Genomic DNA, 14,189 nt, shown 5'->3' on the forward strand with positions numbered 1-14,189 from the left:
AATGTGACGACAGAAGAGGCAGAAATAAGTGTTCTTGCTACTGATGCAGTTGATCCGCACGTTAGCTCCCTCACAATCGCACGAGGAATTGGCATGAGTCAGGCAAGAATCCTACGCATTCTCCATCGACGTAGGTTATATTCCTATCATATCTGGCGAAGAGTTCTCGGGCTTCCAGCCGGGTGGCGGTGTCTTCAAACTGCGACGTCTCGACGAGTAACATACTCATCATCTTCTGGCGAAGTGCCGAGACTTTGCGGATGCTGGTCCCTTTATACCTGCGGTGTGCCCCCCACCACCTGGCCGCGGGAGGCTGGGTCCAGAGGAACCGGTGGGCGGGGTGGAGGGGGAAGCGGGTGCGCCGTTCGTGTCTCCGTCTGAGCATTCTGATCGCGTCTCGTGAGCTGGACGGTTCTTGTTGCGTTCCTGACCAACAAGAACCGTCCAGCTCACGAGACGCGATCAGAATGCTCTGACGGAGACATGAACGGCGCACCCGCTTCCCCCTCCACCCCGCCCGCCGGCTCCTCTGGACCCAGCCTCCCGCGGCCAGGTGGTGGGGGGCACATCGCAGGTATAAAGGGACCGCATCCGCAAAGTCTCGGCACTTCGCCAGAAGATGATGAGTATGTCACTCGTCGAAACGTCGCAGTTTGAAGACACCGCCACCCGGCTGGAAGCCCGAGAACTCTTCGCCAGCTGTATACGCCGGGAAATCATACATTCACATTTCCTATCATATCTCTCTCCAACAGCAGCTGCGACGAAACGATTAGGATAATCCTGTGGCCGGCCGAAGTGGCCGTGCGGTTAAAGGCGCTGCAGTCTGGAACCGCAAGACCGCTACGGTCGCAGGTTCGAATCCTGCCTCGGGCATGGATGTTTGTGGTGTCCTTAGGTTAGTTAGGTTTAACTAGTTCTAAGTTCTAGGGGACTAATGACCTCAGCAGTTGAGTCCCATAGTGCTCAGAGCCATTTGAACCATTTTTTTTGATAATCCTGTTAACTTCTGTACATGGCTATTAAGACAGGATTCTCTAGATGTATCGTGTATCTTGTTTGGCGATGAGGACACATTTACCAATCACAGCCAAGTAAACTGCTGAAACATGCAATATTGGTCTGTTGACAATCCCCGTTTGCTTTGTGAGGTGTAACGTCAGCGTCCATGGAGTGTAAACGTGTGGTGTGGCGCAGTGAACCATCAGCTGATAGCCCATGTTTCGTAGACAGGACACTGAACATGCACAAGTATCGCACGGATGGTAGAAAACGTTCCTCTTCAGACTAGAAGAAGCCTGTGGTATCAACATGGTTGCATCCAAATCGTTAATTTGATGCAGAGGACATGTACCTTGACCGCCCAGTTCCCAGGATTTGGCGACAGTAGAGTTATTTCTGTGGGTAAAGCTGAAAGACGTGTCTACAGCTACACCCGATGATGTGCAACGACGTACTACTGCAGCCTGCTCGGACATCTCCTCTGAAATGCGTGTATTGCCGCTGCCGGTGGTCATTTTGAACACAACCTCTGATGGTCAACTGTCTCGTTACCGGTCACACTCCACATAACTAGTGTGTGGACTTGTGTTGTTCTTTATGTGTACTACAACAGGCATTGTACAAGCGTCGGTGTAGGAACTTTTCAAAATATATCTCGTAAACGACTCGCACTAGAATCCTACAACAAACACCATTGACATTCTAATACACCCTACTTTTAGTTTCTTAATGTCAATAGGCAATGTTCCATTTAAAAAAGTGTATGTTTTCACAAAAAAATATGCTTTCTAAGTACTATTGCAATTCGTTGATTGGCTAGCAGTACAGGCCACTGACTACCAATCCATTCTGTGAAAACCGCATATCAATATCACCTTCCATTTCCGCAATATCTGCAGTGCAAGTTCTCTCTCTATATGTAAAATTTTTGGTGTGTGAGACACTGCTAGGCAATCCAGAAGAGCTGACTGCGAACTTGGCCGAAGCTACAGCCATTATTCGCGAAACACCCGATTATTTTGAGCGTGTTAGAGAAATAATTAGCACACAGACGCCAGTTATGCAATAATGTAAATAGGCAACATTTTTAGCAACATTTATAAAACAAAAGTTAAAGTCTTCTGTGGTATTAAGCCGCGTCATATTTGCTCTAAAATAACCGACGTTTCGACCACTCTGCTGGGATCTTCTTCAGGATGTTCCGGTGTCCACTATTGCTAGAACACTGTCAGAGACCAGTGGCGCGTTCTCTTATAAAGATAAGTTTTCCCGCGTTTGTGCTGGAGACGTAGCAGTATTGGTTAAAATTCTTGTGGCTACCATAGTCTCGCACTGATGCAGAAGAAGGGGCGTGATTGGCTAAACATGTGGACACTACTGGTGGCCCATCGTCGTTGGATAGAATGGAACTGTTCCACACTTACGCTGGAAAGGGTTATTGGTTGAAATTCCTCCTACTGCTATTGTTTGGCCGTCATCATTGGTTAGATTCGAAACGGACAGACCAAGAGAGGGGGAATGTTTACCAAAATATCATTGTCCGTTGAGGTGACTTGCAGCGCATTGTGTTTCTCGCACGCCGCGGCCGCATATTCGCTTGTGCTCCTGTGACATTATTGTCACGTAAAAAAGGTTTTTTTTTATCTTCTCCAAGTACATTCAAAAATTTTATACTTTTTTTGAACGGTGTATGCACGCAGTACTCCCTTTATCTCGACTACCCCAAATAACTTTTTAACCAGTGTCAAGCAAATGTTGGTTAGCTAGAAGGGGACATTAAGCAGCATAATTGCCTTTCTTGTAACTTAGTTGGCTACAAACGTTTAAACAGCTGTATGTCTATTTTAAATAGTATCGCATGTTTTTTTGATAACCCATTTCCACTCCTCAAGATCTCTTCATAAACGTATTACACTGTACCAATCATGTAAAAATGTTATTAAAAACGAAATACAAAACGCCGAACCACATATTGGCAAGGTTATTTCCATTGCATTGCAGAAGATTCATTGGGGAGCCCTTTCACATCTTCCGTATAGTCACGATAGTTTATCAAAGGGTGAGTCACCAAACATTACCACTGGAAACTCCTTCCAAACCACAACAAACACTGAATAACGAATTCCACAATCCGAAAGTGAGGGGCTGGTGGAACTGGTTAATACAAACCATTCAGAAATCCACGGAAGTATGATTTTCAACACATACTTATTTTTTTAATGGAAAGCTGTTATGATTTTTCGCACAAGTGAAAATAGAAACAAATGCTTAATCAATGCCGTTCGTTACATTGTGAAATGTTGAGTACATCCGGAGTAATTTGTAACGTAAAGGTGATGCTTCAGTAACTCCTCTGCAGTTCAATCATGTGTATCGGAGAGAACTGAATTAATTAGGGACACAAAAAGAACAGTGATGTAACGTAGGTACAGAAGACTCATCAACAGCACGTTACGTCCATATGCTAACATTTTTATTAGTTTTTTCTGTGAAGAATACTGTATGGCACTGATTTGTTAGAAGAATATATACATTAACATGAGAATGTAGTTAAACTTACAAATCTGTTTTTTATTTTCAATTACAGAATGTAAAAAGAGTGTGTCCTGGCACTTCAGGCCAATAAATGTTCAACGTGGTGACCATTATTTGCTGCACACATTTGCAGTCTACCGCGTAATGAATGTCTTACACGACGCAGTACGTCTGGTGTAATGTAGACACAGGCTCACGCAATACGATGTTTCACATCCTCTGGGGTTGTAGGGACATCACGGTACATGTTCTCCTTTAACGAACCCCACAGAAAGAAGTCTTAAAAACCAGGAGAACGGGCTGGCCAGTTTATGCGTACGCCACGTCCTGTGAAACGCCCGTCGAACATTCTGTCAAGGATCAGCCTAGTCTTCATTGCACAATGTGCAGGAGCACCATCATGTTGATACCTCATACGTCTACGCGTTTCCAGCGGGACATTTTCTAGCAATGTTGGCAGATAATTTTGTAGATGGTTCAAATGGCTCTGAGCACTATGGGACTTAACTTCTAAGGTCAGCAGTCCCTATAACTTAGAACTACTTAAACCTAACTAACCTAAGGACATCACACACATCCATGCCCGAGGCAGGATTCGAACCTGCGACCGTAGCGGTCACGCGGTTCCAGACTGTAGCGCCTCTAACCGCTTGGCCAACCCGGCCGGCCTAATTTTGTAGAAACTCGATGTAATTTTCAGCTGTTTGGGTGCCTTCAATGAAGTGAGGACCAATGAGATGGTCGCCAATTACTCCGCACCATACATTTACATTCAACGGTCGCTGTCGCTGTCGCTCTACCTGTCGAAGCCAGCGAGGATTGTCCACGGATCAGTAATGCGTTTCTCGTAAATTCACTGCACCGTGGTTTGTGAAACCTGATTCATCAGTAAACAAGTAGAACTGAAACGCATTATTTCCAATGGTTCAAATGGTTCAAATGGCTCTAAGCACTATGGGACTTAACATCTGAGGTCATCAGTCCCCTAGACTTAGAGCTACTTAAACCTTACTAAGCGCCTAGAACCGCTCGGCTACAGCTGTCGGCCAGAAGAAGGGAAGTAACCTTTCGAAGAATGCGAGATCCATAGGGACTTTAGAAAATCTTTCACTGCGGAAGTAAATAAACATGAACTTATTTCTAATGATACAGATGAGGCTAGTATACGGAATTATGTAGCGGCATTACAGAAGAGAAACGCTCGAATAAAAAACATGTGCATCAAATTACAATTAAAGATGTTTGAAGTCAGCTGTCATAAACGGTACGACGTTCTCGCAATGAAGAAAGTAATAAAAAATGCACATGTGTCTCTTGAGATTAATCGAATACTGGGCAAAATATTTTCACCCAATTGAATCAGAAGTTTGTTACAGGAGTCAAAACGGGTTCTGTGGATCACAAAGGATATTATTTTGGATGTCAGATTTCTTTGCGCAGTACTGCACAGAAAAATTACCTCTTCACGGGGAAAAATTCGGATATCCCCTACCTTGCGTTCTTGGATAAAAGGCAGTTTCTGTTGCCACCAGGTATTCTGAGGGATGTCCTCTAGCCAGATTACCTTATTCAGATACTTTCTACAAATAACGCACTTGTATAATTTCTTCAGTGAAAACGACAATGTCTACCTGTTAGTCAGAGGTCCTTTAAACTTGCGGTACATACACAATGAAAATGAGAGTTACGTAGATGTCGTTAAAACTGTTCTCATAGCCAACTGAGAAAACTGCAAGATCGTTTCGAACATGTATTTTGTCAGAAAACTCCAAACGACAGACCACACTTTGCGCTGCTTTTGATTCGATAAATGCTTGAACTTTTTTAAAATCAGCAGTGTCTGTTTAAATGTGGTTATGTTACTGGATGTAGAGGTGACATTCTACCAATGTCAAAATTTCAGTCAACATTTCATTAGCTCGGTAGAAACTAAAATGTTGCACAAATACATCGCATAAGTACGTGGCGCACGTGTCATAGCGCTCTTCAGACGCCGTTCCTCAGACACGTGACAGCAGCAGCCAATACCAACAAAGAACGCCTGCTGCCCAGTCTTATTTTTCTAAGGACCCTGGTTCGTGGCAGCCAGTCAGCAAATGCCTTCTGCGTACGGACGCAGCATCGCTTCGGAGTGCAGCGCACACCGCTGTGAGCCTATTCCGGTGAAATCGAAGTGACTTTGAAATTATACCGGTTTGTGGGGATCTTAAGTTTCATTCTGTTCAGACTTACGCCTCCCAGAGGCAGCGCGGACTTCGAGATTTCCGAGCGTTCAGTCAAGTGGGAGGACAGTATCATATGATAAAGAATATTTTTTGGGCGTTCCAGTTACAGAAGGATTATATTATCACGCATTGAGTGGGCTTTCCATTTACTCTAAAAAAAATTTCAGGTTATTTTTTGCAATTTTTTGCGATGAGCTGGTATGTCATTCTCGTCACAGTTTCCTCCTCAAAAAGGAAAAGTCCATAAACTATGTGAACGGAAATGGCACAAAACACGTCTGGTTTCAATGAGTCTCTTTTATGCTCGACGACGCCAGCATTTTGAGACTCCCAAATTCTTACAGTGTGTCGTTTTACTTTACCCGGTAGTTGAAGCGTCGATTCGTTCGAAAAGACGAGTCGTTCGGAAAAAAAAGTGTCTTCTCCCGTATCCCGAAGGACTGAAATGCGAAATTTGTACCTTTTGCTCTGGTCACGGGGACGCAGTTGGCGCAGTAACCGCAACTTTTAAGGCTTCATACGCAAATCTCGTTTCAGAACGCGAAACATCGTTGTTTGAGGCCGTTGGCCTGCCCGTCTTGTGACTTCCGATACGCCGATACGCTCGACATTTTCGTCAGACGTGCGTGGCCTGCGAGCCCTCTTTCCTTCGCATATGAACCAACTTCCAAGAATTTTGCGTGCCATTCATACAGGGTGACATATATTGAACTGTATGAAAGGAAACGTAAGCTACTTACGAACTACGGCGTGCACACACTTTATTCAACGTGTAAATATCACTACAGATATTCGGATTTAGGTTATGACACGTTCAATATGCTTGCCATCGTTGGCGATGATGTGGCGCAGACGAATAGCGAAATTCTGCATGATCCACTGAAGTGTCGGAACATTGATGCTGTCGATGACCTCTCGAATGACTGTTTTCAGCTCAGTAATTCTTTTGGGTTCAAATGGCTCTGAGCACTATGGGACTCAACTGCTGAGGTCATTAGTCCCCTAGAACTTAGAACTAGTTAAACCTAACTAACCTAAGGACATCACACACATCCATGCCCGAGGCAGGATTCGAACCTGCGACCGTAGCGGTCTCGCGGTTCCACACTACAGCGCCTAGAACCGCACGGCTACTTCGGCCGGCAATTCTTTTGGGGTTATTGCTGTACACCTTACTGTTAATGTAACCCCACATAAACGATCGCGTGTGCTTAGATCCGGAGAATATGACGCCCAATCGAGGCCCATGCCCGTGGCGGATACCCCAGAGCCAGAATGCGGTCCCCAAAGCGCTCCTCCAGGACATCAGACACTCTCCTGCTTCGATGGGGTCGAGCTTCGTCTTGCGTGAACCACATCTTGTCGAAATCAGGGTCACTTTGGGTAACAGGGATAGAATCATCTTCCAAAGATTGCACGTACCATTCGGAAGTCAACGTGCTATCAAGAAATATCGCACCGATTATTTCGTGACTGGACATTGGACACCACACAGTCACCTGTTGAGGGTGAAGAGACTTCTCGACCGTGAAGTGCGAATTCGCAGTTTCCCAAACGCGCCAACTTTGCTCATTGACGAACCCATTTCAGGTGCAAATTGCCGACTGCAAAATGGTTCAAATGGGTCTGAGCACATTGAGATTAACATCGGAGGTTATCAGTCCCCTAGAATTTAGAACTACTTAAACCTAACTAACCTAAGGACATCACACACATCCATGCCCGAGGCAGGTTTCGAACCTGCGACCTTAGCAGTCGCGTGGTTCCAGACTCAAGCGCCTAGAACCTTTCGGTCCCAGAGACCGGCTGCCGACAGCAACAAGGCTCGTGCGCATGAGCATACTAATTCCTATTATGCCTCGCGGCCAACAGTGCAATTCGAACGTCCTAACGCAAAACGTTCAGAAGTTATGACGATTTTATTTTATGTAGTTCAATAATTGTCACCCTGTAAATCTGCTTGTACAGAGGTGGCTTTTTGCGGAATCGACGGCAGAATGTACGTTGCACGTAAACAATGAATTGACTTCGCCAAAATTTTAACACTCGAAATGATTTCTCTTGTGTTGTGGTTGTATTGTTGCTACAAACAAAGCAACAGCGCAACTGTGTCAAAACAGTGAACCTTCCTCTATTCAGTGTTTCTATCTTTTATAGTTTCTCTCTAATGGAGAACCGTAATTTGTTCTTTCTTTTTGAATCACCCTGTTTATATGTTCTTCCCTATTGTAATTTATCTGTAACAAACGAAAGAAAATTACTACTTTTGCTCTTGCGAACTTATATACTCAGTCCTGTTGTTAACTATGTCATTTAACGATTTAAGTATTTTTTCTTGTGATACCGGACTGTGCAATTGAGTGTGGTGTCACAAGTTTACAAGTGCTAAATTTCGCTACATCTCTCTTAAATTCTGTCACAGAAAACAAACGCTAACGACGATTTTAAATTCAGAATGATGCTCCAGTGATAGTAGGATTAATCTGTAAATTATTTCTTCTGATAAAATGCTCTTCTCCAAAACAGTTCTATAAATCTATTGAAGGAAGACTGCTTGACGCTTTTCGTCGCAGTCGACATGGAAGGCTTCAGGCAGCATCAGCGTGGATAGTCGTGTGTGGCGGAAGAACGGTTCTTGGCATTGCTGAGGGGGCCACCCCCATACTTGTGGTGCCAAATGATGCTCGTCTGTTTCTGAACAACACTTATTTTTTTGTGGTTGTGTGTCACATTTGATGAACTGTCTTGGTTTGGAGCTGTCACGTAACACGACTACCGACGACTGCAGCAGCTTACCTCGTTACGGGAGGTGACGACGCCGGAGTCGCGGCTTTTAGACGGCGATGTGCCTTTCTCACCCGACGTCACGAAGTCTGTGCTGTAGTGGTTCAGTCCGATAAGTCTGCCAGCCTGCAACACAGTCATTCGTCGCAGCTCCTTCATACGCATATAAACTACTTTATAATACAGCATAAAGAGTTTACAATACGATGTAGAATTACTTCAGGTTGCCTAACGATCTTCCCTACAAAATATGCTGTCTCTAAAAAGATTGTTTTGAGAAATATTCTTACAGTAACTTTTTCTCTGTACAGAATAATAAAATCATCCTGTGCCAAATACTATAATTTGTATGCGGAAGTGGACGTGTGAATCCAATACGTAACAGGGTAAGCTATCCAAGTGAAAATATAAACATAATTGTACACAGCAAAAAAATGAGATTTCCTGTGAGCAAACTTGCGTAACATGCCGAATGCACCGCTGAGGATTTCGGATCACGTTGTCTTCAGCGATGAGTGTCACATATGCCTTCAACCAGACAATCGTCGGAGACGTGTTTGGAGGCAACGCGGTCAGGCTGAACGCCTTAGACACACCGTCCAGCGAGTGCAAAAAGGTCCAGGTTCCCTGTTGCGGTGGCATTATGTGGGGCCGACGTAAGCCGCTGGTGGTCATGGAAGGCGCCATAACGGATGTACGATACGTGAATGCCATCCTCCGACCGTTAGTTTAATCATATCGGCAGCATACTGGCGAGGCATTCGTCTTGACAATTCGCGCCCCCATCGTGCACATCTTGTGAATTACTTCCTTCAGGATAACGACATCACTCGACTAGAGTGGCCAGCATGTTCTCCAGACATGAACCCTATCGAACATGCCTCCTTCGATAGATTGAAAAGATCTGTTTATGGACGACGTGACCCACTAACCACTCTGAGGGATCTACGCCGTTTCGCCGTTGAGGAGTGGGTCAGTCTGAACCAACAGTGCCTTGATGAACTTGTGGATAGTATGCCACGACGAATACAGGCATGCATCAATGCTACTTCGTATTGAAGGTACTGGTGTGTACAGCATACTGGACCTCCTGGTACAACAGGCAAAGTGTGGTTTTCATGAGCAATAAAAAGGGCGGAAATGATGTTTATGTTGACCTCTATTCCAAATTTCTGTACAGGATCCGGAACTCTCGAAACCGGGGTAATGGAAAACTTTTTTGGATGTGAGTAGTATCTACCTGGCGCGCCGGCGCCCAAGGGTTTCCCGAGGTCATTTCTGTTGCGGTTCTCCCCCTGCTACGTGCAACGGTAGTTCGCAGCAACACGAGAATTGAAGATCCGTACATATTGAGCCTTTCTTCTTTCTTGTTGAAGCTACTGTCATGTTCATGCATTTCTGTACCTTCTCTGAACTAACGAGTGCGATAGTTCTTTACAGCAAGAACTGCAGCGTCGGCGAATTCTACTATGTGCAGTGTGCGATTTGTGGTTTTACGAGTGGGGAAGATGTCTTAGGGGGTTAGTATAATTATATATGTTACTAGCGTGGACCGTGGCGTTACCCATGGTTAAATAGTTATTTATAAATAGATTTTAATGCCGAAACTCACTATTCACGCGTATGCACTATCAGAAAAGCCATCCCTTGTATCTTTAAAAGTACGTTATAGGTAAAGCTTATTTACGAAATCATCTACATACAGGTATACGAGGGGAATTAAAAAAGTAAAGGCACATTTGTGAAAAGCTGTATTTATTCTGATGATAGAAAACTGAAACATGCGTTATTTTTCTACGTGACCTCCCTGGATTTCAATGCAGTTTTCCCAACGTTTTACGAGTTTTTTTATTTCATGAGATAATACGTTTATCGGTTACATCTGTAACCAATTTTGTACCGCAGCAATGACGTCTTCATCACTTTCAAATCTTCTTCCCTGTAGTGCTTCCGTTAACGGTCGAAGCATGGGAAAATCGCTTGGAGCCAGGTCTGGACTGTATGGTGGATGTTCCAGCACCTCGAACCTGAACTCCTTCATTGCGTAGGCTGTCCGTTTGGCAGAATGTGGGCGAGCGTTATCTTGCTGCAGGATGACACCTCTTCACAGTTTTCCACGACGTTTGGATCTGATTGCAGGTTTTAGTTTCGTACGCAACACATCACATCCACCATACAATACAGATCTGGCTCTAAAGCCTCGTTTACGCTGGGGCGGCGTCTTGCAACATTGTGGCATGCTACGGAAATGTGGCGTGCGTCGTCTTGTCATTTAGTTCTAAATGTTTTGAAATGCTTAACTACTACATAACACTTTTTCAAAATTAATAAACAAACATATTAATAGTATTAATAGTAAACTTTCAGTGTTCGGCTCCACAAATTTAAATTATATGTAAAGTGCCAACCTGCAATGCCGCTTATCTTCATTGATCCTGGTGTTGACTGGTCGTCCAATCATTTCATCACATACTTTTTCGCATGTATATGGTATGCAGTATATTCCTGACATGCAAGTGGGTCCCGTTTCTCCTTTGCCGATCTGAGACACTCTTTGATTTTCTTTGTCGTTTTGTAAATAGTCTTTAGGTCGTGTTTGCGCAATATACGGCCAGTTCTGTGCGTTACTCTGGAAATGTATAGCCGAAAGTTCGCACCCGACGTGTCACTTTTCCAAGTGTTTTGTTCTGTGGCACTTCTTATGTAACTGAATAGTGCAGTCTTGCCATGCACGATATATTTTAATCGCGGTGGCACACGAACAGTTTATAGACATAGCCTTGACCCGAAAGCCAATGATCATACCTTTTGAACGTCAAATATATCTCTGTCTTTCCACATTACGACAACCACTGCATTGTCTTCCTCGACCCCCCGACATGCTTTGTATATCCTCCATTGCTAGTATTGTCCACCTGCCCACTGTGAGTGAATGTTGTACGTTGCCGTCGAAAGCATTCGACGGTAACGTTAATGTGACTGGACCTTGTCAGTTCACACAGACCGCAGATCTGCTCCCTCTGAGGATATGAGACAATATGGTGGGAGTCAGAACAATGGATTTAGAAAAACAGATTGCAATACTATCAGTGACAATTTTCCAATAATGTTCATTACATATTAAAAGCTTGTTGAGCATGTATTTGTAAATGGATCGGTTATCTGCAGTTTGCAGACATGTGCCATATTCTTAATATCTTGCTGAATTTTGGGCTGCGACGTGAAGCAGTGGTCATTTCATATGCATTGATGGAAGTTGTAGATTTAGTCCACACTCCTACAATTTCGAAATTGACAAGGCTGCACCGTTGCGAGGAACTAGGATGAAATTCTAACGTGCAAACACTATGTTGCCTGTTGGAGGGATGCAGTTTCAAATCTTCAATAATGAAGAATGCTTGACTTCCGTTGTCTAACATATCGAGTAAGTTTATTTAGTCCTGTTAGTCCTACGACGCGCGGCTGAGCAGTTTTTAAGAATGTGAAGCTTGGCGTAGTTTCGTCTGTTTCACTAGCGGAAGTAACTTTCTTCTCCACTCCGGAGATCTTACATGTAATTTCGATGCATATCGAATTTGAAACGGTTTTTTATATTTAGCACAAAACGTCCTACCCATTTTCCCACCATATTATACATTATGTCCTCTATTTGGGCATAAAGAAGGCCGGTTAGTATTTCTTACTTTCTGTTTTCGTTTAGCGACGTCAGTAATTTTATTACATCCATGGATCCAATGGGGTCATTCTTCGCAAAAGACGCAATGGACTGTAATTTTTTTTGCCTTTACGTAACTCTTCTGTTTAGCTCTAACTTCTGCAGTCCGCCATATTGCACAGAACAAAACATTGTGAGTAGCGTTAGTGTATTACTGCGTTATTCGCCAAATTGTAAATTTGTGAAAAAAATAGTTACTCGTGTCGCCTACAAATGCACAAACAGAAACGGGAAGTTGACTGTTACCTTATTCAGGTAAAAACTTAAGCTAAATTTATTCTTCTAGTTTAACCGTGTCCAATTCGTTTCGTTGTTTACGCTCACTGGCTTCGAACTGTTAAGTTTATAATACATAGGGTCATGAAGGACAACGCAGGGAAAAGCGTCTATATCAAGCCATTGATGGGTGACAAACAAAATATAGCAAAGCAAGTCCTGAGGCATTCTGTAAAAATGACACCGATCGAGCTTCGTCGTCAAACATTCAAATCACAGACAGCGCAGTGCCTGGGATTTTTTGATAAATGCAGAACGTAAAAGTTGCGCTAATGATTGTAATGTTTCAGTGTATGACAACTATTTATTTAACAGAATTTGACGTCAGACCTATTTTTCTCTGCTGTTGCCAGCTGAGATCCACGCATGGTGTATTTTGCTTAGCTGTACACGTCTGAGAGAATCCAGTGAGTGGATGTTGTGATAAGGCAACAAATCATTCAACTAAAATTTTCGTTACATCAGTTCCTTTTTTTTTTTTACATTTGCAGATTGTTGTGCTGAGAGATTTTTTTCATTTATGAAACTGCTTGTTCCAGTCACACTATCTCATGATACTGCAGTTCACGTCAAGGGAAAGCGAAACTGTGTGTGAAGTAAACATGCAGCACAGGAAGAAAACCACACTACTTCTGCAGACAAACTGTCGTCGCAAACAGTGGAATGGTAACTTGAATGATGTTGTAAAAGCCTTGGAGAAGAAGAACTGCATAGATGCCGAGACTATTTCAATGCTTAAGAATCTATCAGATGTACAAGTAAATAAAGAGTTGTCATTTCAGTTTTCCAAGACAACATATTGTGTAGTTCCTGCGAAATATGGTTCAGCATCGTGGTCTTTTGCATTACCAGTTGTTAACTTTTATTCTACAAGTGCATCTGGTTATGTCAGGGCTATACGTAGCACCAAAGTTTGGATTAAGCACCACATTTCACAAGTGGTGCAATATTTACGTCCACAGCATTTGTGATATACCTTACTTTGGTTTGGCCATAAAGTATACGTCACTTAATAAGTATCGAAACACTGTGCGGGGCAAAGATGCAATATAAACATACCCGCGCCAAAATAAATAAATAAAAGAGAGATGTACGAGAAGAAAGACGAACCTATGTATTCTAATGTTTCCTTAAACCGATATCAATATTTTCACTCTTCAACTGTCTGTCTCTTCCCGTCCATGGTTCTGGGTGGATGTGTTGCGTGTGTGTGGGGCCGCTATTTGTATTTGCGTAAAAGTTTTTTTACAATATATCTTATGGAAAGGGAGACAATTTCTTTCATTTCTAAATCGCGCATCCTGCAAATGATACCTGGATACACCGTAGCCTGAAATCTTCGCATATAGTGCGGTAGCGTTCTAGCTTCCCACGCCCGGGTTCCCGGGTTCGATTCCCGGCGGGGTCAGGGATTTTCTCTGCCTCGTGATGGCTGGGTGTTGTGTGCTGTCCTTAGGTTAGTTAGGTTTAAGTAGTTCTAAGTTCTAGGGGACTGATGACCGTAGCAGTTAAGTCCCATAGTGCTCAGAGCCATTTGAACTTCGCATATAACGGTTACTTGATTTATAATTGTATTATACTGTGTATGGACAGAGTTTCCTTTTCTTCATGAAAGAAGAGGTAAGTATCATTCTGTTCAAAGAAGAGTTAAT

The 14,189-nt window shown here is 43.4% G+C and overlaps 1 protein-coding gene across 1 annotated transcript in view; it reads right to left on the bottom strand.

Moving 5' to 3' along the window:
- LOC124622786 (myrosinase 1-like) overlaps positions 1-14,189 on the bottom strand; it is a 116,836-nt gene that overhangs the window by 25,225 nt on the left and 77,422 nt on the right. Inside the window, exon 6 of the mRNA XM_047148579.1 lies at positions 8,559-8,716. Within this exon, the coding sequence (XP_047004535.1) occupies positions 8,559-8,716 (158 nt within the window). The remainder of the gene's footprint in view (positions 1-8,558; positions 8,717-14,189) is intronic.

The sequence above is a fragment of the Schistocerca americana genome, chromosome 7 (genome assembly GCF_021461395.2).
Source record: "Schistocerca americana isolate TAMUIC-IGC-003095 chromosome 7, iqSchAmer2.1, whole genome shotgun sequence".
Taxonomy (NCBI): domain Eukaryota; kingdom Metazoa; phylum Arthropoda; class Insecta; order Orthoptera; family Acrididae; genus Schistocerca; species Schistocerca americana.